Source organism: Electrophorus electricus, chromosome 3 (assembly GCF_041902795.1).
Source record: "Electrophorus electricus isolate QZ-2024a chromosome 3, ASM4190279v1, whole genome shotgun sequence".
Lineage (NCBI taxonomy): Eukaryota > Metazoa > Chordata > Actinopteri > Gymnotiformes > Gymnotidae > Electrophorus > Electrophorus electricus.
This window is the reverse complement of record NC_137499.1, coordinates 5,101,123-5,127,558: the sequence shown is the minus strand read 5'-3', so window position 1 is coordinate 5,127,558 and position 26,436 is coordinate 5,101,123. Positions and strand designations below refer to the sequence as shown.

The 26,436-nt window shown below is 46.4% G+C and overlaps 1 protein-coding gene across 1 annotated transcript in view; it reads left to right on the top strand.

Moving 5' to 3' along the window:
* igf1rb (insulin-like growth factor 1b receptor) overlaps positions 1-26,436 on the top strand; it is a 71,176-nt gene that overhangs the window by 26,827 nt on the left and 17,913 nt on the right. The window contains exons 3-10 of the mRNA XM_027024666.3: positions 11,190-11,493; positions 12,318-12,454; positions 12,601-12,745; positions 13,276-13,484; positions 13,695-13,821; positions 13,946-14,187; positions 14,280-14,447; positions 14,765-14,972. Coding sequence (XP_026880467.2) covers positions 11,190-11,493; positions 12,318-12,454; positions 12,601-12,745; positions 13,276-13,484; positions 13,695-13,821; positions 13,946-14,187; positions 14,280-14,447; positions 14,765-14,972 — 1,540 coding nt within the window. The remainder of the gene's footprint in view (positions 1-11,189; positions 11,494-12,317; positions 12,455-12,600; positions 12,746-13,275; positions 13,485-13,694; positions 13,822-13,945; positions 14,188-14,279; positions 14,448-14,764; positions 14,973-26,436) is intronic.

Genomic DNA, 26,436 nt, shown 5'->3' with positions numbered 1-26,436 from the left:
ACATGACTGGCATTTCTGAGAAACCTTTCTAGTTTAGTAAACTGTAGAAATTCCAGCCCTAATTACATTTGCTTGGTTAGTGCTGTAAGTCCTAGTTCAGTGCTTATATTATGACAATTGTGGCACAAGGGTGAACTAACCAATTAACCCAAGGGGTTTACTGCCGGGATGGTAAGAGATTCTTGAGAGGCTTAGTAATGGTATTGCTATAATGTTATGTCCATTATAGCTTTACTATAATTGTGTATTTTGATTTTATAACGGGTATCGTTACTGGTTTCAAAACTTGTGTCTCTATAAGAACAAATCTGCATATGCTCTGCAGTTCTTTAACTTAAGAGCTTCCTAGCAGTATAAGAAGAGCAGAGCACTGGGTGGCCAAGGACCATCACCTGCTCAGTGCAGGCTCAGCATCTGCAGAGCGCAGAGACTGGCATCAGAGGTGGCAGCAATGCCAACCGAACAGGCCTTGTGGCGCCAGAGCTCCAGGAGCTGGTAGCCGTACACCACACCATACTACATAAAGTGCGTGTGTCTTCACACCCACAGGGCAGAACCACGCTCACCATCCCTTCCCGGATTCAGGCAGTCATTCACTGCCAGGAACACGCTCCCATTTGTCCTTCAGTTTACCCTTTCCCCCCCCCTTCATTTTTTTAGTGTGTCCTTGTGATTCAGTAACAAAGTATGGAACTGCTTACACAAACAGTACTTATTTGCTTTTCGTTGCAAAAGTATCTATCAATTTAACTCCTAGTTTTGGTGATATGAAGGAAGGCTTATATTTAGAGCTTATGCCCATATGTGGCAGGTCTGAATGTTGGATGGTTCATTTTCTTTGTTATACTGTGGTATCTGTGATGTTGCAGTAGCCTGGAGTCTGTAGACATTGTGATTATAGTAGTCACACTGTCTGAGCGAGTGCTCTGTTGTTAGTGCTAGTGACTGAGTGAGTCAGTCCCTCGGTAGGACTAAAGGTTGTTCATTAAGAGGCTCTCGCACTAGTCAAGAGCAGCAATCCTTCATCGCTCAGGACACAGGGTGGGGGCCACCGAACACTTCACGTATTGAGGCCTAGAATCTGGAAGTTGTTAGGCAATATTATGGTAAATTGTTAGCTGTCCAGCTGTCTGCTTCGCAATAAATGTCCACTCCTTATTGGTTGGAGTGTAGTCATGAAGTTGTGGTCCTTATTAAGGGGGTTTTGTAGGGAGTCAGGCTTTTACCAGAGACGCAGGGGAGCCCTGGTCTGTCTCACTGAAAGAGGTAAGCAATGGAAGTGTAGCCTTGTGATGGGTTCTGACTAAGAGGCTGGAACATAAAGTGTCTGTTATACATGGCTTTCTACCGGTCAGGGCTATAGGCCATGTGGGACTAATGCAGAAGGTAGTGCTGCTGTTTCTTACCAGACTGTTTTTGCTGTGGCTGCACAATGTATTGTTTTATTCGTTATCCCAATGTTGTCCTTAACAAATCTAGGCTCACAAACAGCAATATCAGTATGCAGACATGCCCTCTAACAAATCACAAAACTTTTTATTGTGCTGTCATTCCTATTGTGCACTGACCAATCTCAGATGTGGGTGTTTTGATGAGTCACAGCATTCACATACTCCAACAAAACAGAAATAATGTTCATCAAAATAACGCAAGCCGGCTTTAACTATGATAAATGAAGGCTTCACCAATGTGTTTTTAATATATTGCAAAGCATATCATAGTCAAAGTTTGTGGTAATGCAATGGCAATATAGCCATATGTCCACATTAGGCAGTGTTTGTTTCCATTGATTTCTGTTATTTTGTTGTGCCTTAGCACCTGAATTTTAAGTCCCCCCCCCCCCGTGTGTTTCTACATCCTTTCCTTCAGTTAGTTGCTCTGCATACTCTCATGTACAACATTACAGACTATAATTACTAGCAGCTCTTGTTTATATAATGTGTTTGGGTGAGCAGGACATTCAGGCAAACAGGAAATGTCTGTGCTTTGAGCAGCTTACTATCAGTTCTTTTTGTCTGAGAAAGGCACGATTTGTTGTTTTCCTCATGCCTCAACATATCAGTGATTGTGTGTTGTTATAGGTTCCGATAGTGAAGCTACTTGAAGTTAGAGAGAGCGCCCTGCTCTCTGCCACAGCTCGTGAATCCAGTGCCTCTCTGTGGATCTTTGCTAAAGCGAGACCACCACAGAGAACCACAGCTCATGAATCCTGTCTCTCTGTGGATCTCTGCTACAGCGTGACCACCAGGTGGGATGTAAGGTTGCTCATTCATGGCACAAATCATAATCACAATTATTTTGGTCAATATTGAGATCGCTATTATTTAACAAGATTGCTAAATTACTTTGGAAACATGCATTTAGTGAATTTGTATTTTTAACAGTGGAATTTGTTGAATTTTATATGTAATTCAATTGAAAAACAAAAATGAAAATAGGTAAATATATTTAGGTAAATAATATTAAAATAATAAATGAAAATAAATTATATCGATTGTACACTGTCATAACCTACTGGAAACCACTCAACATATTCCAGTCATAAATTAAAGGCTGGTCCCCCATCATGGTTCAGAAGTAACAGAAAATGAATATTCAACTACAACTGAAGACTAAATTAAAATGATTTAGGGTAACACAGCAAATGCTGGTAGGGCTGCTCACTTTTGACAATGTATTCTCTTAAAGTTTTTTAGCCAGAAACACCAGCCTGTTTACATGGGCTGGTATCAGAGAAGCACGCAGGCAGGTAACAGTGTCCACCTGTACTGAACCGACCCCTTTCTAGAGAGGAACTTGTGGCTGGCATGCACACATTCTGCATTGTCAGGTTGGAGAGCTGGGGGTAGAGCTTCCAGAATTCTCTCCACTGTTCCAGTGGGTCCTCAACATCGTGTCCCTGGCTCGAGGTAGGACTGTAGCTCAAGAGCTATGGCCTGCACCTCTTGCAAAGCTGTGGCCTGTAGTGACCTTGAAGATGCCTAAAGAGATTTATTCTTGGAGGGGACATATTCTAAAGAAAATAGGAATGACCTTTTTAATCTGACTAAATGATTGTGGGTATTAATGTTCATATCTAGAGTAGTAGTAGTGCTGCTGCTGCTGCTGCTGTTGTTGTTGTTAACCATTTAACAACACATTTGTTCAACTTTTTTCAATTTTATATCCTATCGAATCTGTCTATTATCATTATTATTAGCAGCAGTAGTAGTTGTTCTTGTTTTTAATTTTTTTACGATGGCAATCATCACCCTCTTCATCTCAGATGTTAGATGTTAGTCTGGCTTCATTGCTTGTCCCCTGCTTGTCCTCACTGACACTGACATATTGTAGCGTGAACCTCGGGTCCAGGGCAGAGGTCAGGACAAGCAGTTCTCGTGTTGCTGTGTCATCGTATTTGTCATTTGAGAGAGTCCACTGATTTCTTTTTGCTGCTTTTGATGGTTTCTATGCCATCCTTCTGCACTGCTAATATTGAGATGCTGAAGAGGTGGAGGGTTGGTTTCAAAAGTGACACTTAAATATTTCTCTCCAGAAAGTGAGTCTGTGAATTCAGCCAGAGGGCTGAGAAACATTAATGTCCTGCCACGAGAGGGTGAGAGGTCTGACCTTCTGGTGGTTTGAAAGGACCTGAGCAGTGGCCTTCAGCTGCTCGATGGCCTTGTCTGTCCTGCCTGGATCCCCATCTGCTGGGACATTGTGTGTGTAGCAAGTGTTCAGGCAGGTTTAATGACTTCTATGCCAACTGTAGGAGAAGCAGCTGTCCATCCAGGGATCCTACCATGCATTGGCTAAGATTACAGCCAATATATACATATTTAGTATTATGATCATCATAATCTTCATCATTGCACCATTTGGTATTTGGGGTGTGTGTGTGGAGGGGGGAGCTAGAGAACATCAATGAGTGTCTCACATTAATTATACAATTCAAACATAATCAATATTCTTATTGTTCCTACTATCGTTGTTGAAATCACATTGCCAAAAATCAAGAGGAAGGAATTCTACTCAACTATGGCCATGCAGAGTCTATGGAACCATGACGCAGTTTCTTGAGTCCCTGGTAGCTACCAGTACTAAATGTGAACTGGATGGGTAGGCCGTTGCAGTATAAAGGGTGTCCTTAATTGAAGGCTCTGCTGCAGTGGAGCAAGCTGAGGGGCTTTCTCGTTTCTGTATTTGTTCCTTCATCGTTTGCTCATTGATGACTGTGTGATTGAATGTCAGCCGATTTTAAAAAGGGGGGGAAAAGGTTGTATTTGCTTGTGGTGCAAAAAGTTGCACAATATTTGTTTTTGTTCCTTCTTCCTTGAAAAGGACCTGAGTGTTTCCAAACAGCTGAATTTCTTGTTGACCGAAGGCTCCCGTCATCTTGGCTCAAGCAGGGCTGAACATGCCTGGCTGAGTGAGTCTAGGGTTTTGGGGAGTGGCAAAAGTGTACCACTGTAAAGGAAAGGGATTTTTAACACAAGACTAAACAAGAGGATCACTGCGTAATTTGGCACGGTAATCGGTTTATGTTGTTTTCATAAATTTGGAAGCCAAAATCGTAACTGGGAAGCACTGTATCGTAAGTGTCACCCTCCCCCAAACTAATATGACTGAGGACAGTCCTGTTCATCTTACTGTCTGCCAGTGGCATTTTTAGTTGACAATGATCTGTCTGCACCTACAGGCCTTCATACTGCCGTAAAAGATGGGTGAGAAGCAGTTCACGGAGGAAACGTGATCTTCATAATGCGTGTGCAGTTGCAGTCTTGAGGCAGTTGGGTGAGGCAGGAAGTTCACGCGGCCGTGTTTTGTCTTGTGTTAGGCGGGGTGTGATTTCCATTGTCGCTGTGCTCAGCTTTCCTGGCGGCGGATACCCTAACGAGGCGGAATCACTAACGAAGTGGATACAGTCCTGCACCCCTGCAGCATTCAGCACACTAAGCCGTTAAGCCACGCCTCCAGATCATCTTCAGACCACACCTCCCCCCAGAAATCCCTCACTTCAGGCATGTTGCTGTGCCTTTCTTGCCTCTTGTGCAGGAGGTGGGGAGGTGGGGCTGGGGCGAGGGAGGGAGAAAGGACCCACTGTGCCAGCCAGTGCAACCTGTTTTCCTCAGACATGCTGGTTTGTGGCAGCCAGGATGATGGAAAGACCTTGGATCAACTCGACGTTTCCTTAATTAATATGGAAGAGAAGCCAAGGTGACGATGTTGAATCAAAACAAATCTCCTCAGGGCTTTTGGAGTGGTGACTTTGTATATGTGAGAGGAAGATATGTGAGCATGAGCTTTTGTCTTCGTTCTGTCCTGGCATGGCTGGCCATAGCGAGGCCAAACAGCTCTCTATTTTTGGCCTAATGTTAACAAAGTTAGCTGCCCATGGCTGTGCTAGTTGTTTTTTCATTTTTCTTTCTTTTTCCATTCTTTTCATCTTTTTTTGCCCAGCATGTGTGCCTTTCCTCCCTGTCACTGTTTGTTTCATCTTAATATGTCAATGTGACCGACATTGTAAGCAAATATATGATAAATATCTTTAAAAATTATAAGATTATGTACTTCAGACCCCCTACCCTTTTTTTTGTTGTTGTATCTCAGTTCGAGAACCATTGCCATAAACAACACTGACCTGCATACATCTTATGAAAGCACTAAATAATTAAAACCTGGTAATTTTCTCATATGTAGTTTACTGGTTAGGTTCTTTCAAGTCTAAAAACCTAATTATTCTATAATATATAAATGGTCACCCAAGTCAAATTACAATTTAAGCTTTTTGGTTTGTGTAGCTAGACCTATTCTTGCAAAGACCTAGTATAATTTAACAGCTGTTTGGCCAGTTAATAGCTATTTTCACAGGATATTCAGAGAGACTTTTTTTAATCAGAAGTTTTAGAAATAAATTATGCCATTCATTTTCACCATTATCTTTTATGTTTTTAAATTCTCAGTTAATACCATGATATTTTGAAACTCTTATGCACAGATTTCAAACTACAGTACCACTACAGCACCCCTAGTGATGTGAATGAAAATGTCTTTTGGCACTGAGTCCATCTCATTTTCATTTTCTGCACCAGTGCTGCCCCTGGCACTGAGGCATACACACGCTGTTTCCAACAGCTGATCTAGCAGCAGATCAGGAGTCATTTGCTCAGTTCAGTAAAAGCTGGTGTATTGTTATTGTTTTTTATTGATTAAAAAAAGACAAAACCTCTGGTAGAAAAACAGATGAACTACGCTGCTGTAACAATGCTTTCAAATGAAACCGTGGCTAGAAAATAGGACTTGGCCTGCAGAAGAAAGGGCTATTTTCAGAGCACAGTGGGCTGATGAGTTTAAGTGGCACGACAGTGGAGCAAAGATGGTGTAGAAGGCAAAACTAGAGCACATTGTGGGAAGTCTTCTGGTGCTCATGCACCACAGCTGTTCTGTAGGACACTGGAGTTTCTGGCTGCTGCATCGCAGAGCAGTGCAACAGAAAGTAAACAGGCATTCAAATGTTTACGCTAGACAAGTTAGCCTCTGCGTAGTTGAAGCCCACTGATTTGTTTGCAGATTAAAAACACAAACACACACATACATACACACAGAGAGAGAGGGAGAGATTGCATGCAAATCATATTTGCCTTTGAAGAAGTATTTTAATTGTGTGAGTGTGCATCTGTGCAGTACACACATTTGTGTATTGGGGCAAGTGTCGGGAGCTCACAAACAATAGTCCCACCATTCTAGCCTTGGGCTGGTATAAACGCCCTGCCCTGTTGTCACTGAATGCCAGCAAGGTGAGAGGAAATACCACACATGCATGCACCTGCTCACCGCTGTCTGTCTGTGTGCATGTCTCTCTCTCTCTCTCTCTCTCAAAAAAAGAAAACAAAAATACTTCGCAGCCCATACAGTCTGTGCTGGCCTTGCGCTCGAAAGGTGCAGTGTCCTTCCCGAGAAACCCCCACCCGGGTTCCAGAGCTGTGCCCTCTGCCTGTTCCAAATGCAATTTGCAAAGCGCTGAACTCTCTGGGAGGAGGTGTTGCCCACTTCCAGCTCTGGAAGGCCATGAGATGTATATAAGGCATGCGAGGGTGCTGAATGGGATGGGCTGTGTTTACCTGCTGGTGCTTTTCCATGCAGCCCCCTGCCTGCTGCACGTAGATGGCTGCATGGCTTCATTGCCTGGTTTATTGTGATGGGAGCTTGGAATACCACGTCTTACACAGGCTCCAGAATCTGCACTGACCCAGCACTGACGCTGCATCTTCTGTGATCAGAGAGCAGCAAGGAGGTGTGGGGGTGTGTGTGGGAGTGTTGGGGTGGGTGTGTGCGTGTGCGCACATATACATGCATACACAGAGCGATGGACGGATATATATTTTCCGTGCTTAATCTCAGCAGTGACCAGCTAAAGGCTCACAGGCAGAAGCTTCTTCTATAGCATTTCCAACCCCTCGAGCAGCGTGGATTTAATCCTGATTTAATCTGGCTGGGCTCACTGGAGCTGATGCAGATGAAGTGAACCGAGGCTCGGGTCTCAGCATCCAGAAGACGACGGCCATAGTCTTTCTGCCGCAGCGAACGCGGGCCTTATCGGGGCCACTGTACTGTAGGCTACTGCGCGTGATTGAGCAGCCTGGCTGAAGCTGCGCCTGCACTGTGCCATGTCCCTCTACGCAGGGACTTGGTTGGCCCTGCTGCCAATTTTCAGCCAAGTCAGTAGGTGGGAAAATACTATGCTTTTATTTGTTTGTTACATACTTTTTATCTGATGCATGTCCGTAGACATTTAGTAGGTGTTTTCACATTTCCTAGTATACCAGTCGTCAGCAGATGCCTTAGACAAGTGTCCTCCAAGAATATGGGATGCCATTTGTGCTAATTTTAAACTATAAAGTAAATATATGAGTAAGTGCAACAACATAGCTAAGTGAGTCAAACATTTTTTGAAAACACAGCAAATATTATTGTTAATAATATATTATTTTAATGCAATTATATAATTGTCATGTCACTTTTCATTTATTTACTGTAGCTTTTATTTTTTAATAATCTTTTTTTATTTCATAATAGAAGTCACTTGAATGGGCTCTCATTTCTTTTTTTTTCTTCCCTTTTTACTATTTGCCATTTCATGCTTGTTCTGTGCAGCCTTTTTTCCACAAAGTTTTACTTAACTGTGTCGGGAATAATGGGAAGAATCTCTTCATCCATGGGATAATCATCTGTTGTTGAGTGTGTTTTCTTGCATCTAGCGCTAGCCTATTGTTGGACACATCCTAACTTAAAAGCTGTGGTGGACTTTAATGATGTAGTGTAAGAGGGAAGCAGACAAAACAGATCGGAGTCATCTGACACCTTCAACAGTAATTATGGACTGGATTTGTACCACATAGACCTGGTCTGGATTTTGCATGGACAGTTTTCAAATGTATGCCTACCTAGCCAGCTAGTAGAATTAGGTCATTATGGGGACTATATTGGTTGGAAATGGAACAAATGTCATTCCATACAAGAAGTCTAGGAGGGTGCCATGTGTCCAGTGTGAATGAACTCTTTGCTTCCTGCTGTTGCCTGTATTTACATGCAGCCTTCTGGAACTCACGTCAAGCTTATCTACATCTTCACAGCCTCCTGACCTTAATCATTCTCTCTCTCTCTCTCTTTCTCTCACTTTACCTCCCCTTACTCTTTCTCTTGATCTCTTTCCCCATATCTCTCTGCCTCGACCTCTCTTGCCATCTCTGCTTTCCATCTTTCTATCTTTCTCTCTCTCTTTTACGCTTTCCTCTTTGTGTTCTCTTTCAACTGCAAAGTCAACACATGGTACATTCCTTGCAATACAGGAGTGACCAACTAAGGGCGGTACTGCATGATTCATTTTGATGAGAAGCTTAGAAAATATGTATGGTGAAAATATGTACATTCGAACCTCAACTTTGCCATCAATAATTAAACTGGGGGGAAACTACTGCGGGAAAACCACAGAAGTCATAAATGCCTAAAATATGTTAATCTATTTTCTCCTTTACTACCATAAATATGTACACCCATTTATCACAAATGTATGTACATATTTATTATTATTATTTATTATTATTTTAGTCCGCAGACCACATACTTGGGGGTTAGAGATATTCTTGGTTTTCCCATGTTCGTGAGGGTTAGGGGCTCACGGCCCCCCGCAGAAGTGGAAAAGCCACAAATATCTCTTACACCCCCTCAATACCAAGCGATTGTCTCAGTTTCCTGTGTATGGATTATTAGCATAGCCCTTAACCTATAAATACGCTAAGACTTTGCAGTAGTTCATCCAAAAAATGTAAATTTGAAATATTAAATATTCTAATTGGAGAGTGGCTATGAGAAACTGGCTGTGAGTAATACTTGCATGTGGCCCTTTTAGAAAAAACACAGTGCTTAAAGTTAACCTGCAAGTATTCATATAACCCTTTCTCACTGATATTGCTTCCATGATGCATATTCTAGATTTTCCGATGGTTGTTCTTGAATGCTCCATGGGTTACACTTCTGTCAGACTGTAGTACCCTTGTGGAATTATGACGGCGAGGTTTTCAAAAGAATAGCCACTGGGCTCCACACTGACTGGCAGGTGTTCCCTGTGTCTGTGCGGTCTAGCTTCAGAGGGGTCATCCAAGTTCATTCAGATGGAATGCGGGGGATGGGGGGGCAGGGCAGGGGCCTGAATCTGTATTTATGTTGTCCTGATAAGAAAAATTTGTTAAAATGACTCATTTTTAACTAATTTTCCACTGAGCCCCACCCCAAAGTCTGTCGTAATCTTCTCACAGGTATTCCTTTATTCATCTTACAGTGCCCTAATACCTGCCCATGGCCATTTTGGAAGCTGTCTGTGTGTTTCCCCACCTACAGCTGCCTTAAAGTGCACATGAGCAGGGAGCTCGTCTGAATGTAGGCCATTGCTGTGCTAAAGCTGGTGGTTTCCTTGCTGGTGCTCTGACCTGAATCAGTTTCCTCCCCCCCACCCCCCCCCCACCCCACAATGCGCTCTTATTTAGAATGATAGCAGAGGACTCTGGTTATGTTATATGTAGTCTTGGCTCACTGGAATCTGTGGATTGGATTTATGTCAAAGATGGACCAGGGCTCTCAGTATTACCCTACATTTGCTCAAACCTGTGCCAGATTTACCAAGAGGCCTTGGCAAGAGGAATGCTTTTTACCAGCGCTTCAACAAGGGTTGTCTTTTGACACAGTGGTTCTCTTTTAAAACCATTTGACCTGTTTTACCCCTAGTTGTAAACTAATCCTTGGTGACCGTATACAACAGCGGTGTGTGTGGAATGGGGTTTCCACCTTTGTGAACAAAAATTTTGGAAAATGATTTAGCACTCAACAAAGGTGGAGGTGAGGAGACACTCAAGTCACTCAACGTGCTTCATTTGCACTGTCAGTGCTATAGAACCTACAAAGTTTTGCACTAATCTAAGTCCCAGTTCATATAGAGACCTGATAGCAGAGTAAAAGAGAGGATTTTTGCCCTGACATTAATAAGATTGGATAGTCTTTGTTCACAGTGAGATTTAAAAGGTACATTATGATTATTCTTTATTCTAATATAATTGAAATAGCATGCATGTTCACCAATTGTTGTTTCCAGTTATTTCCTTTTCGATTTAAAAATGAGGGAACTAAACTTCCAGAACAGTGCTGAAGTCCAAACTGCAGTTGTTATTGGTAGACCTGTGAGGAGTATGGAGTTACTAACCCAATCTAACTAGTTCCAGTTAGACAGGGTTGGTATAAAAAATTGGATTCCTGTTCCTACAGTTGTAGCTTCCTTGTGGGCCTAAAGGAAAAGGCACCAGCTTTCCTCCCAATGCTGGGCTAACAACTGGCTTCCTCCTACCCTGGCCTTGGCACTGGCACCTCTGACGAAACCAAAACAGTCCTCTCAAACAACTGTGGCGGCTTTGTTGTGGCTTCAGTTGCCACAATCTTTAGGCTATTTAGGCTTCTAGGCTTAAGGCTCTAGTATATTTATATCATTCAAATCTATTTCCTCATTGGCCCATGCATCCATCCACCCAAACACCCGAAAAACAATGACAAAAAGCAACCCTGAAAATGCAGAGCAGGATTCTGACTGGAATGCTATTGCGATGTCAGTGTGAAGCATGGAGGACAGTCACGCCTCCAACCCCTGCCCTCCTTTTCTTCTGCAGTGTGCCCAGAGCGGTGTGGGCAGCGGGCATGCACGAGCTCGGGCGAGTGCTGCCACCCCGAGTGCCTGGGCAGCTGCACAGTGCCAGACAGCGACAGGGCATGCGCCGCCTGCCAGCACTATTACCACGAGGGCCGCTGCGTGCCGGACTGCCCACAAGACACCTACAAGTTTGAGGGCTGGCGCTGCATCACCATGGATTTGTGCTCCCGCATCCACCTGCCAGACTACGAGCAATTCGTCATCCATGGAAGGGAATGCATGTCGGACTGCCCACCAGGCTTCACCCGCAGTGAGGGCCAGAGGTACCTACGCCAGTCACATAATCCACGAAGGCAATGTGGGGTCAGATTAACAGTGGCAGCCAGGCCCGGCACCATGGTGTTGCCCTTTGTTCTCTGGGCCAGTGGCCTTTGAAATTAATTGGTAGGCTAATCCTTAGTATTTTCCAGTTATTTTAATATCTACACGCAATCACCACATGATTAAAGCACCAGGACCTACTGAAGGAGGAGCCGTGTGCTAGGAATAAGATCTTGCAACCTGGTGACGCTGCACTGTGTTCAAGTCCTGGCAGCCTCACGCTAAAGTAGGTTAGTCCAGTAAAGTGCTGGTGGCCTGGGAAAGCAGAGCTTGTGCAGTGCTCAGGTCGTGTGCTAAGCCAGGAATAGCTATTGGTAATTCAATAAAGCCATTGTAGGCATTTTGTAGACCACTATTGCATTGCTGCAACTGTGGTGGACATTTGCCTCTGTTAGCATTTTTAATCTGTGGATGATGTGTAGAGTCTCTGTGACTCGGTGGGTAAAAATGATATATTAAAGTTTAAATAATGGTCCTGCCTTAGCAAAAACATCATTAAAACAAACATTCTTGTAACTGATTATTCTTCTAACTGATTCATTATTTCACCAATTTCACCAGGATTTTTTAAATGGATGTATTAATAATCTAATGTAGTTTATTTACCAGTCATCTCATTGTGTTCTTTGAATGATATAAAGTAGGAAGGGACCTGAGGCTCACATCCACTTTCTTAAACTGCATTATAATCGCATCAAATCAAAGGAGAAAAGTGAATTCCTATTATAATAATTTGCTGTTTTGTTTTTCTATTTTTGTCTTACAGTATGTTATGCAACGCCTGTGATGGCTTGTGTGACAAGTTATGTGAAGTGAAGGTCATTGACTCAGTGGATGCTGCACAGTCCCTGAAAGATTGCACTGTTATCAGAGGCAACCTGCACATTAACATCCGCCGTGGCAGTAAGTGAAGGGATCCAAGCACTTTTTTCAATGCAAATTCAGTTTGAATTTGTGTACAGAATAATGTTCATCTCTCTCTCTCTCTCTCTCTCTCTCTCTCTCTCTCTCTCTTTCACTCACACGCGCACGTATGCCTGCACATTTAGATAATATAGCCTCTGAGCTGGAGAAGTTCCTAGGCCTCATAAAGACAGTGACAGGATATGTGAGGATTCGTCATTCTCACACACTGGGCTCGCTGTCCTTCCTTAAAAGTCTACGTTACATCAATGGAGAAGAGCTCTATGAGAAGTAAGTATCTTCTGGTGGACTCTCTCAAGCTTTCTTGCTATGCAATTCCAAAGATGAGTGTGAACATTCTACTAAATCAGTTTAAAACAGTCCATTTCATCATTGTTTCAAAGTGGTTGATCAGAGGTTCACTTTTTTGGACACATTACCTTAGAACAGATCATGGCTAGTAATGAGCTTTGAGCTTTCAGCAGCAGGGTTTCAGCACTGAGCACAGGCAGCAGAGTTTCAGCACTGAGCACAGGCAGCAGGGTTTCAGCACTGAACGCAGGCAGCAGTCGGTTTCTGCTTCTTCCCATTCCTAAAGCACGTCATTTATAAAGGATATATTTTCATGTGCCAAACAGATCTATTTGCTACATTTGAGCCTGTTATTATTGCTGTCCTGCATGACTGCAGCACTGTGTTTAATTCCGCATTATGTGACTGCTGCATTGCATGGCTTGGCCGCATAACGGAGCCTTTGTCCAAAACCAGGTGCTGAAACATGGTAATTTTACAGTTTCTTTGTCTTGTCTACCTTGCTCCAGCATGTATGCCTTCTCCGCACTGGACAACCAGAACCTCCAGTTCCTGTGGGACTGGTCGCAGCACAATCTGACCATCCATGCAGGAAAACTCTTCTTCCGCCTCAACCCCAAACTGTGCATGTCGGAGATCCGCAAGATGTGGATGAAGACTGGCATCAAGGAGAGGTTTGTTGAGGAGGAATTCCGCAACAATGGAGACCGCGCAAGCTGTGAGTATCATTCTGTCTTTCTGTCGATCTTTGTCTTCTTTTGTGTGTCTTATCTATTTGTCTATCAATAAATATCTACCTAGCTATATGCCTGTCTGTCTGCGTTATTTCAGTTTACTAATTGAGCACAGATGAAGAACTACTAATACTTGATTGTTGCTCAGATGTTGCAGTGGTTAAATTTGTTACAAATCCTCATTTTTTTCCCAGGTGAAAGTAAGACTCTAAAATTCATTACCAATACTACTGGAAGTACTACAATAATGTTAACGTGGGAACGTTATCGACCGCCGGATTACAGAGACCTCGTCAGTTTCGTAGTTTACTACAAAGAAGCGTAAGTCATACTCCTCCTGCACTAAGTGACTTTGACCTATTCCTGGGTCAGGAACTCTATTCTCAGTTTTCCACATTAAACGGTACTGTAGTACTAAGGTGCTGACCATGGTATTGTGTGATAGGCCTTATCAGAATATCACTGAGTTTGACGGTCAAGACGGCTGTGGGTCCAACAGCTGGATGACTGTGGATGTGGACCTATCCCAGGACCGAAACAAGAACCCTGGTGTCTTCTTGTCTGGCCTCAAGCCCTGGACCCAGTACGCCATCTTTGTGAAGGCTGTCACCTTGGTGGTGGAAGATAAAGACAGACACATTCTTGGGGCCAAGAGCGACCTGGTGTATATTTGGACTAAACCTTCAGGTAAGGAGAGAAACTAGAGCTCAGGCTCCCGAAGACATGGTTTCTGAAAGCGTTTTAAAAGTTTAAACCTGTATACATTCTTCTCCTGTTAGCACCCACGATGCCTGTCGATGTCCGTGCCTATTCCAACTCATCCTCGAGTTTAGTGGTTCGCTGGTCTCCTCCTGTGTCTCCAAATGGGAATCACACCTTCTATCTGCTCCGCTGGCAGCAGCAGGGGGAAGACCGCGAGCTCTACCAACACAACTACTGTTCCAAAGGTTTGTCCCAATGCTCAAAGCAGATCCACTACATGGGGTTGGTTTTTTTTTTGGGGAAGAAGTGCTACTCTAAGGGCTGCTTCAATGAAAGTGTTTATTTTATCACTGACTTCATCGTCCATCATAAACACTGGAGACTGGTTACTATGGAGAATTGTCTTTTCCCAGGAAATTTTTTTTGCTTTTGCTATATTGTTCTTGCTGCCAGATCTCCCATGAAGAGCTTTAATTGGGTTTTTAAATAAACAAGTCCTGCGTTTAGTTTGATTTGGAATTGGTTCTTGAGTTTAGCTCTTTCCTTCCACATGTCTGCACAGAGCTAAAGATTCCCATCCGGATCTCTGCCACGGGAGTGACGGACCTTGTGGAGGACACAAAGCCTGCCAATCCAGACGCAGGTGGGCGGGACCAAACCCCTTGCTGTCCATGCCCCAAGTCAGAAAAAGAACTCAAGAGGATTGAGGATGACATTTACTACCGCAAAGCCTTCGAGAACTTCCTCCACAACTCCATCTTTAAACCTAGGTAAAGACATGACTTTAAGGCCGCGGAAAAACACACATACAGTTCTGCAGGTTGTTTACCTCAGATTTGGCCTCAGACTCGAAGGCGGCGGAGGTACAGCAATCATGAGAGCTTGTTTCCACTCCCACGATGCAGCCTTGGGCCATCATGCTTACGTGTCACTTGACTGTAACCCCTCTGTGCATTAAAACGGTATTGAAAACCAATCAATCTTCAAAATGTAGTAGGAACTGCAGTTCGAAAGCAGGGTTTATCTGTCTTTTTGACAGATATTTGTTTCTTGTGCGCTCATTTGGGAAAGTTTTTGCCGTTGGTTTGGTAATTGCCCCCTTCGATACTTGCGCTCAGGCTTCAGCCTCTCGGTGGGGGAGGAGGCGGAGCAGGGAGGCTTGCCGGGCGGATGGCACGCTCGGAACCGCTGCTCTCTCTGTTCTAAAAGGTGTAACACACTGAGCGTTCTGTTCGGATAAGAGGAGCCACATCTGTGTCCCATTACCTACCAGTTTTGTGTCGGCTGGTGGATACAGCACACACAACAGACAGATGCTCCTCGTTGAACTAGCCCATACAAAACACAGGGTGATAGCCTTGGGCCTGCTTACACACACGCATATACGCTCACACACACACCCCATTGTGATTCACGAATCGTCACGATGTGTGCGTATGCCTGTGCCGACATGTTTTCATTCTTTTCTGTCCTCCGGAGCTCGCCAAACAACAGCTAATGTTACTTTAGCCAGTTCTTATTGAGGCGCATGAGCCTCAGTGGACTCCAGCACCTCTCGGGCTGCCTGTGATTCTTTAAAAGTAGGCCAATCTCCACCCTGCATTGTTCAACAGTGGGACTGTCTCGCGAATGTGTCGCCCTTCTCTCGTCGGGTGTGTCATTGTCTGGTTGTCCAGAGAAACACTAGTGACAGACGCATCAGGCAACTGTAAAATATGCCTGTTGCCATACTAGCATCATATGGGTTTGTTTGTTTGTTTAAAAACATCAAAACCAAATAACAAGTGTAGTGCCCCAAGATTCTATAGAGTTCAGAAGGTCCTAATTTTTGAGAAATTCTAAATGGAGAGAAAGACACAGAGGGGAACTGAAATCAGATGAGATCTCATCCATTTACTTACAGATTTTCCTCTAAACAGCGTAGGCCGGAGCGGCTGCCAGGAAACGCCTGGTAATGCCATCTGGAATACCGATGCAATACAGGGAATATCCCCTCCAGCCGGAGAGTGGGCCCGATCAATGAGTGCTATTTGGCAGGCAAGCTTCCAGCTGGGGCGGGAGGGAGGGAGAGAAGGAGAGAGAGGACTAGATGAAAAGGGAGAGAGAGAGAGAGAGGTGACTAGATGAGAAGGGAGAGAGAGAGAGAGGACTAGATGAGAAGGGAGAGAGAGAGAGAGGACTAGATGAGAAGGGAGAGAGAGAGAGAGAGGACTAGATGAGAAGAGAGAGAAAGAGAGAGAGGACTAGATGAGAAGGGAGAGAGAGAGAGAGGACTAGATGAGAAGGGAGAAAGAGAGAGAGAGGACTAGATGAGAAGGGAGAGAGAGAGAGAGAGGACTAGATGAGAAGGGAGAGAGAGAGAGAGAGAGGACTAGATGAGAAGGGAGAGAGAGAGAGAGAGAGGACTAGATGAGAAGGGAGAGAGAGAGAGAGAGGACTAGATGAGAAGGGAGAGAGAGAGAGAGAGGACTAGATGAGAAGGGAGAGAGAGAGAGAGAGGACTAGATGAGAAGGGAGAGAGAGAGAGAGAGGACTAGATGAGAAGGGAGAGAGAGAGAGAGAGGACTAGATGAGAAGGGAGAGAGAGAGAGAGAGGACTAGATGAGAAGGGAGAGAGAGAGAGAGAGGACTAGATGAGAAGGGAGAGAGAGAGAGAGAGGACTAGATGAGAAGGGAGAGAGAGAGAGAGAGGACTAGATGAGAAGGGAGAGAGAGAGAGAGAGGACTAGATGAGAAGGGAGAGAGAGAGAGAGAGGACTAGATGAGAAGGGAGAGAGAGAGAGAGAGGACTAGATGAGAAGGGAGAGAGAGAGAGAGAGGACTAGATGAGAAGGGAGAGAGAGAGAGAGAGAGGACTAGATGAGAAGGGAGAGAGAGAGAGAGAGGACTAGATGAGAAGGGAGAGAGAGAGAGAGAGGACTAGATGAGAAGGGAGAGAGAGAGAGAGAGGACTAGATGAGAAGGGAGAGAGAGAGAGAGAGGACTAGATGAGAAGGGAGAGAGAGAGAGAGAGGACTAGATGAGAAGGGGAGAGAGAGAGAGAGAGGACTAGATGAGAAGGGAGAGAGAGAGAGAGAGGACTAGATGAGAAGGGGAGAGAGAGAGAGAGAGAGGACTAGATGAGAAGGGGAGAGAGAGAGAGAGAGGACTAGATGAGAAGGGGAGAGAGAGAGAGAGAGGACTAGATGAGAAGGGAGAGAGAGAGAGAGAGGACTAGATGAGAAGGGAGAGAGAGAGAGAGGACTAGATGAGAAGGGAGAGAGAGAGAGAGAGGACTAGATGAGAAGGGAGAGAGAGAGAGAGGACTAGATGAGAAGGGAGAGAGAGAGAGAGAGAGAGGACTAGATGAGAAGGGAGAGAGAGAGAGAGAGAGAGAGGACTAGATGAGAAGGGAGAGAGAGAGAGAGAGGACTAGATGAGAAGGGAGAGAGAGAGAGAGAGGACTAGATGAGAAGGGAGAGAGAGGAGAGAGAGAGAGAGGACTAGATGAGAAGGGAGAGAGAGAGAGGACTAGATGAGAAGGGAGAGAGAGAGAGAGGACTAGATGAGAAGGGAGAGAGAGAGAGGACTAGATGAGAAGGGAGAGAGAGAGAGAGAGAGGACTAGATGAGAAGGGAGAGAGAGAGAGAGAGGACTAGATGAGAAGGGAGAGAGAGAGAGAGGACTAGATGAGTGAGGACTAGATGAGAAGGGAGAGAGGACTAGATGAGAAGGGAGAGAGAGAGAGGACTAGATGAGAAGGGAGAGAGAGAGAGAGGACTAGATGAGAAGGGAGAGAGAGAGAGAGAGGACTAGATGAGAAGGGAGAGAGAGGACTAGATGAGAAGGGAGAGAGAGAGGACTAGATGCGAAGGGAGAGAGAGAGGACTAGATGAGAAGGGAGAGAGAGAGGACTAGATGAGAAGGGAGAGAGAGAGGACTAGATGAGAAGGGAGAGAGAGAGGACTAGATGAGAAGGGAGAGAGAGAGGACTAGATGAGAAGGGAGAGAGAGAGGACTAGATGAGAAGGAGAGAGAGAGGACTAGATGAGAAGGGAGAGAGAGAGAGGACTAGATGAGAAGGGAGAGAGAGAGGACTAGATGAGAAGGGAGAGAGAGAGGACTAGATGAGAAGGGAGAGAGAGAGAGAGGACTAGATGAGAAGGGAGAGAGAGAGAGAGAGGAGAAGGGAGAGAGAGAGAGAGGACTAGATGAGAAGGGAGAGAGAGAGAGAGAGAGGAGAAGGGAGAGAGAGAGAGAGAGAGGACTAGATGAGAAGGGAGAGAGAGAGGACTAGATGAGAAGGGAGAGAGAGAGGACTAGATGAGAAGGGAGAGAGAGAGGACTAGATGAGAAGGGAGAGAGAGAGGACTAGATGAGAAGGGAGAGAGAGAGAGAGAGGAGAAGGGAGAGAGAGAGAGAGAGAGGACTAGATGAGAAGGGAGAGAGAGAGGACTAGATGAGAAGGGGGAGAGAGAGAGAGGACTAGATGAGAAGGGAGAGAGAGAGGACTAGATGAGAAGGGAGAGAGAGAGGACTAGATGAGAAGGGAGAGAGAGAGGACTAGATGAGAAGGGAGAGAGAGAGGACTAGATGAGAAGAGAGAGAGAGAGGACTAGATGAGAAGGGAGAGAGAGAGAGAGGACTAGATGAGAAGGGAGAGAGAGAGGACTAGATGAGAAGGGAGAGAGAGAGAGAGAGAGGACTAGATGAGAAGGGAGAGAGAGAGAGGACTAGATGAGAAGGGGAGAGAGAGAGGACTAGATGAGAAGGAGAGAGAGAGGACTAGATGAGAAGGGGAGAGAGAGAGGACTAGATGAGAAGGGAGAGAGAGAGAGACTAGATGAGAAGGGAGAGAGAGAGAGAGGACTAGATGAGAAGGGAGAGAGAGAGAGGACTAGATGAGAAGGGGGAGAGAGAGAGAGAGGACTAGATGAGAAGGGGAGAGAGAGAGAGGACTAGATGAGAAGGGGGGAGAGAGAGAGAGGACTAGATGAGAAGGGGAGAGAGAGAGAGGACTAGATGAGAAGGGGAGAGAGAGAGAGGACTAGATGAGAAGGGAGAGAGAGAGAGGACTAGATGAGAAGGGGGAGAGAGAGAGAGAGGACTAGATGAGAAGGGGGAGAGAGAGAGAGAGGACTAGATGAGAAGGGGGAGAGAGAGAGAGAGGACTAGATGAGAAGGGGAGAGAGAGAGAGAGGACTAGATGAGAAGGGGGAGAGAGAGAGAGGACTAGATGAGAAGGGGAGAGAGAGAGAGGACTAGATGAGAAGGGGAGAGAGAGAGAGGACTAGATGAGAAGGGGGAGAGAGAGAGAGAGGACTAGATGAGAAGGGGGGAGAGAGAGAGGACTAGATGAGAAGGGGAGAGAGAGAGGACTAGATGAGAAGGGGGAGAGAGAGAGAGGACTAGATGAGAAGGGGAGAGAGAGAGAGGACTAGATGAGAAGGGGGAGAGAGAGAGAGAGGACTAGATGAGAAGGGGGAGAGAGAGAGAGAGGACTAGATGAGAAGGGGGAGAGAGAGAGAGAGACTAGATGAGAAGGGGAGAGAGAGAGAGGACTAGATGAGAAGGGGAAGAGAGAGAGAGAGGACTAGATGAGAAGGGGAGAGAGAGAGAGGACTAGATGAGAAGGGGGAGAGAGAGAGAGGACTAGATGAGAAGGGGGAGAGAGAGAGAGAGGACTAGATGAGAAGGGGAGAGAGAGAGAGAGGACTAGATGAGAAGGGGGGAGAGAGAGAGAGAGGACTAGATGAGAAGGGGGAGAGAGAGAGAGAGGACTAGATGAGAAGGGGGAGAGAGAGAGAGAGGACTAGATGAGAAGGGGGAGAGAGAGAGAGAGGACTAGATGAGAAGGGGGAGAGAGAGAGAGAGGACTAGATGAGAAGGGGAGAGAGAGAGAGAGGACTAGATGAGAAGGGGGAGAGAGAGAGAGAGGACTAGATGAGAAGGGGAGAGAGAGAGAGAGGACTAGATGAGGAGGGGGAGAGAGAGAGAGAGGACTAGATGAGAAGGGGGAGAGAGAGAGAGAGGACTAGATGAGAAGGGGAGAGAGAGAGAGAGAGGACTAGATGAGAAGGGGGAGAGAGAGAGAGGACTAGATGAGAAGGGGGAGAGAGAGAGAGAGGACTAGATGAGAAGGGGGAGAGAGAGAGAGGACTAGATGAGAAGGGGAGAGAGAGAGAGAGGACTAGATGAGAAGGGGGAGAGAGAGAGAGACTAGATGAGAAGGGGAGAGAGAGAGAGAGGACTAGATGAGAAGGGGGAGAGAGAGAGAGAGGACTAGATGAGAAGGGGGAGAGAGAGAGAGAGGACTAGATGAGAAGGGGAGAGAGAGAGGACTAGATGAGAAGGGGAGAGAGAGAGAGGACTAGATGAGAAGGGGGAGAGAGAGAGAGAGGACTAGATGAGAAGGGGGAGAGAGAGAGAGAGGACTAGATGAGAAGGGAGAGAGAGAGAGAGAGGACTAGATGAGAAGGGAGAGAGAGAGAGGACTAGATGAGAAGGGAGAGAGAGAGAGAGGACTAGATGAGAAGGGAGAGAGAGAGAGGACTAGATGAGAAGGGAGAGAGAGACTAGATGAGAAGAGAGAGAGAGAGAGAGGACTAGATGAGAAGGGAGAGAGAGAGAGAGAGGACTAGAGAGAGAGAGAGAGAGGACTAGATGAGAAGCGAGAGAGAGAGAGGACTAGATGAGAAGGGAGAGAGAGAGAGAGAGGACTAGATGAGAAGGGAGAGAGAGAGAGGACTAGATGAGAAGGGAGAGAGAGAGAGAGAGGACTAGATGAGAAGGAGAGAGAGAGAGAGAGAGGACTAGATGAGAAGGGAGAGAGAGAGAGAGGACTAGATGAGAAGGGAGAGAGAGAGAGAGGACTAGATGAGAAGGGAGAGAGAGAGAGAGAGGACTAGATGAGAAGGGAGAGAGAGAGAGAGGACTAGATGAGAAGGGAGAGAGAGAGAGAGGACTAGATGAGAAGGGAGAGAGAGGACTAGATGAGAAGGGAGAGAGAGGACTAGATGAGAAGGGAGAGAGAGGACTAGATGAGAAGCGAGAGAGAGAGAGGACTAGATGAGAAGGGAGAGAGAGAGAGGACTAGATGAGAAGGGAGAGAGAGAGAGGACTAGATGAGAAGGGAGAGAGAGAGGACTAGATGAGAAGAGAGAGAGAGAGGACTAGATGAGAAGGGAGAGAGAGAGAGGACTAGATGAGAAGGGAGAGAGAGAGAGGACTAGATGAGAAGGGAGAGAGAGAGAGGACTAGATGAGAAGGGAGAGAGAGAGAGGACTAGATGAGAAGGGAGAGAGAGAGAGAGGACTAGATGAGAAGGGGAGAGAGAGAGAGAGAGTGACTAGATGGAGAAGGGAGAGAGAGAGAGGACTAGATGAGAAGGGAGAGAGAGAGAGGAATGGTTAGATGAGAAGGGAGAGAGGAGAGGACTAGATGAGAAGGGAGAGAGAGAGAGGACTAGATGAGAAGGGAGAGAGAGAGAGAGAGGACTAGATGAGAAGGGAGAGAGAGAGAGAGAGAGAGGACTAGATGAGAAGGAGAGAGAGAGAGAGGACTAGATGAGAGAAGGGAGAGAGAGAGAGGACTAGATGAGTAAGGGAGAGAGAGAGAGAGAGAGAGAGAGATCAGATGAGAAGGAGAGAGAGAGAGAGAGAGAGAGGACTAGATGAGAAGGGAGAGAGAGAGAGAGAGAGAGACTAGATGAGAAGGGAGAGAGAGAGAGAGAGAGAGGACTAGATGAGAAGGGAGAGAGAGAGAGAGGACTAGATGAGAAGGGAGAGAGAGGACTAGATGAGAAGGGAGAGAGAGAGAGAGGACTAGATGAGAAGGGAGAGAGAGAGAGGACTAGATGAGAAGGGAGAGAGAGAGAGAGGACTAGATGAGAAGGGAGAGAGAGAGAGAGGACTAGATGAGAAGGAGAGAGAGAGAGAGGACTAGATGAGAAGGGAGAGAGAGAGAGAGAGAGGACTAGATGAGAAGGGAGAGAGAGAGAGGACTAGATGAGAAGGAGAGAGAGAGAGAGGACTAGATGAGAAGGGAGAGAGAGAGAGAGACTAGATGAGAAGGGAGAGAGAGAGAGAGGACTAGATGAGAAGGGAGAGAAGAGAGACTAGATGAGAGAAGGGAGAGAGAGAGAGAGACTAGATGAGAAGGGAGAGAGAGAGAGACTAGATGAGAAGGGAGAGAGAGAGAGAGGACTAGATGAGAAGGGAGAGAGAGAGAGAGGACTAGATGAGAAGGGAGAGAGAGAGAGAGAGGACTAGATGAGAAGGGAGAGAGAGAGAGACAGATGAGAAGGGAGAGAGAGAGAGAGGACTAGATGAGAAGGGAGAGAGAGAGAGAGGACTAGATGAGAAGGGAGAGAGAGAGAGAGACTAGATGAGAAGGGAGAGAGAGAGAGAGGACAGATGAGAAGGGAGAGAGAGAGAGAGGACTAGACAGAGAGAAGGGGAGAGAGAGAGAGGACTAGATGAGAAGGGAGAGAGAGAGAGAGGACTAGATGAGAAGGGAGAGAGAGAGAGGACTAGATGAGAAGGAGAGAGAGAGGACTAGAGATGAGAAGGGAGAGAGAGAGAGAGAGAGTGACTAGGATGAGAAGGGAGAGAGAGAGAGAGAGGACTAGATGAGAAGGGAGAGAGAGGACTAGATGAGAAGGGAGAGAGAGAGAGAGAGAGAGACTAGATGAGAAGGGAGAGAGAGAGAGAGAGAGGACTAGATGAGAAGGGAGAGAGAGAGAGAGAGAGAGAGAGACTAGATGAGAAGGGAGAGAGAGAGAGAGAGAGAGAGAGACTAGATGAGAAGGGAGAGAGAGAGAGAGCGAGATTAGATGAGAAGGGGGAGAGAGAGAGAGGACTAGATGAGAAGGGAGAGAGAGAGAGCGAGGATGATGAGAAGGGGGAGAGAGAGAGAGGACTAGATGAGAAGGGGAGAGAGAGAGAGAGACTAGATGAGAAGAAGGAGAGAGAGAGAGAGGACTAGATGAGAAGGGGGAGAGAGAGAGAGAGGACTAGATGAGAAGGGGGAGAGAGAGAGAGAGGACTAGGATGAGAAGGGGGAGAGAGAGAGAGAGACTAGATGAGAAGGGGGAGAGAGAGAGAGAGGATCAGAGGAGAAGGGGGAGAGAGAGAGAGGACTAGATGAGAAGGGGGGAGGAGAGAGAGAGAGGACTAGATGAGAAGGGGAGAGAGAGAGAGGACTAGATGAGAAGGGGGAGAGAGAGAGAGAGGACTAGATGAGAAGGGGAGAGAGAGAGAGGACTAGATGAGAAGGGGGAGAGAGAGAGAGAGGACTAGATGAGAAGGGGGAGAGAGAGAGAGAGAGGACTAGATGAGAAGGGAGAGAGAGAGAGAGAGGACCAGATGAGAAGGGAGAGAGAGAGAGGACTAGATGAGAAGGGAGAGAGAGAGAGAGACTAGATGAGAAGGAGAGAGAGAGAGAGTGACTAGATGAGAAGGGAGAGAGAGAGAGAGAGGACTAGATGAGAAGGGAGAGAGAGAGAGAGAGGACTAGATGAGAAGGAGAGAGAGAGAGAGAGAGGACTAGATGAGAAGGGAGAGAGAGGAGGACTTAGATGAGAAGGAGAGAGAGAGAGAGAGGACTAGATGAGAAGAGAGAGAGAGAGAGAGAGAGAGACTAGATGAGTATGGGAGAGAGAGAGAGAGAGACTAGATGAGAAGGGAGAGAGAGAGAGGACTAGATGAGAAGGGAGAGAGAGAGAGAGGACTAGATGAGAAGGGAGAGAGAGAGAGAGGACTAGATGAGAAGGGAGAGAGAGAGAGAGGACTAGATGAGAAGGAGAGAGAGAGAGAGGACTAGATGAGAAGGGAGAGAGAGAGAGAGGGACTAGATGAGAAGGGAGAGAGAGAGAGAGGACTAGATGAGAAGGGAGAGAGAGAGAGAGGACTAGATGAGAAGGGAGAGAGAGAGAGAGGACTAGATGAGAAGGGAGAGAGAGAGAGAGGACTAGATGAGAAGGGAGAGAGAGAGAGAGGACTAGATGAGAAGGGAGAGAGAGGACTAGATGAGAAGGGAGAGAGAGGACTAGATGAGAAGGGAGAGAGAGAGAGGACTAGATGAGAAGGGAGAGAGAGAGAGGACTAGATGAGAAGGGAGAGAGAGAGAGGACTAGATGAGAAGGGAGAGAGAGAGAGGACTAGATGAGAAGGGAGAGAGAGAGGACTAGACAGAGAAGAGAGAGAGAGAGAGGACTAGATGAGAAGGGAGAGAGAGAGAGACTAGATGAGAAGGGAGAGAGAGAGGACTAGATGAGAAGGGAGAGAGAGAGAGAGAGAGGACTAGATGAGAAGGGAGAGAGAGAGAGGACTAGATGAGAAGGGAGAGAGAGAGAGGACTAGATGAGAAGGAGAGAGAGAGAGGACTAGATGAGAAGGGAGAGAGAGAGAGGACTAGGATGAGAAGGGAGAGAGAGAGAGACTAGATGAGAAGGAGAGAGAGAGAGAGAGGACTAGATGGAGAAGGGAGAGAGAGAGAGAGAGGACTAGATGAGAAGGGAGAGAGAGAGAGAGAGGACTAGATGAGAAGGGAGAGAGAGAGAGAGGACTAGATGAGAAGGGAGAGAGAGAGAGAGGACTAGATGAGAAGGGAGAGAGAGAGAGAGGACTAGATGAGAAGGAGAGAGAGAGAGAGAGAGACTAGATGAGAAGGGAGAGAGAGAGAGAGAGAGGACTAGATGAGAAGGAGAGAGAGAGCGAGAGACTAGATGAGAAGGGAGAGAGAGAGAGAGTGACTAGATGAGAAGGAGAGAGAGAGAGAGGACTAGATGAGAAGGGAGAGAGAGAGAGAGGACTAGATGAGAAGGGAGAGAGAGAGAGACTAGATGAGAAGGGAGAGAGAGAGAGAGGACTAGATGAGAAGGGAGAGAGAGAGAGAGAGAGGACTAGATGAGAAGGGAGAGAGAGAGAGAGAGAGGACTAGATGAGAAGGGAGAGAGAGAGAGAGGACTAGATGAGAAGGGAGAGAGAGAGGACTAGATGAGAAGGGAGAGAGAGAGGACTAGATGAGAAGGGAGAGAGAGAGAGAGGACTAGATGAGAAGGGAGAGAGAGGAGAGGACTAGATGAGAAGGGAGAGAGAGAGAGAGGACTAGATGAGAAGGGAGAGAGGAGAGAGAGGACTAGATGAGAAGGAGAGAGAGAGAGAGGACTAGATGAGAAGGGAGAGAGAGAGAGAGACTAGATGAGAAGGGAGAGAGAGAGAGAGGACTAGATGAGAAGGGAGAGAGAGAGAGAGAGACTAGATGAGAAGGGAGAGAGAGAGAGAGGACTAGATGAGAAGGGAGAGAGAGAGAGAGGACTAGATGAGAAGGGAGAGAGAGAGAGAGGACTAGATGAGAAGGGAGAGAGAGAGAGAGAGGGACTAGGATGAGAAGGGAGAGAGAGAGAGAGACTAGATGAGGAAGGGAGAGAGAGAGAGAGGACTAGATGAGAAGGGAGAGAGAGAGAGAGGACTAGATGAGAAGGGAGAGAGAGAGAGGACTAGATGAGAAGGGAGAGAGAGAGAGGACTAGATGAGAAGGGAGAGAGAGAGAGAGAGAGGACTAGAGAGAAGGGAGAGAGAGAGAGAGAGAGAGAGAGAGACTAGATGAGAAGGGAGAGAGAGAGAGAGAGAGAGAGAGAGAGAGGACTAGGATGAGAAGGGAGAGAGAGAGAGAGCAGGATTAGATGAGAAGGGGGAGAGAGAGAGGACTAGATGAGAAGGGGGAGAGAGAGAGAGAGGACTAGATGAGAAGGGGGAGAGAGAGAGAGGACTAGATGAGAAGGGGGAGAGAGAGAGAGAGGACTAGATGAGAAGGGGGAGAGAGAGAGAGGACTAGATGAGAAGGGGGGAGAGAGAGAGAGAGGACTAGATGAGAAGGGGGGAGAGAGAGAGAGAGGACTAGATGAGAAGGGGAGAGAGAGAGAGAGGACTAGATGAGAAGGGGGAGAGAGAGAGAGGGACTAGATGAGAGAAGGGGGGAGAGAGAGAGAGAGGACTAGATGAGAAGGGAGAGAGAGAGAGGACTAGATGAGAAGGGGGAGAGAGAGAGGACTAGATGAGAAGGGGGAGAGAGAGAGAGAGGACTAGATGAGAAGGGGGAGAGAGAGAGAGAGGACTAGATGAGAAGGGGGAGAGAGAGAGAGAGAGAGAGAGGACTAGATGAGAAGGGGAGAGAGAGAGAGAGACTAGAGAGAGAGAGAGAGAGAGAGGACTAGATGAGAAGCGAGAGAGAGAGAGGACTAGATGAGAAGGG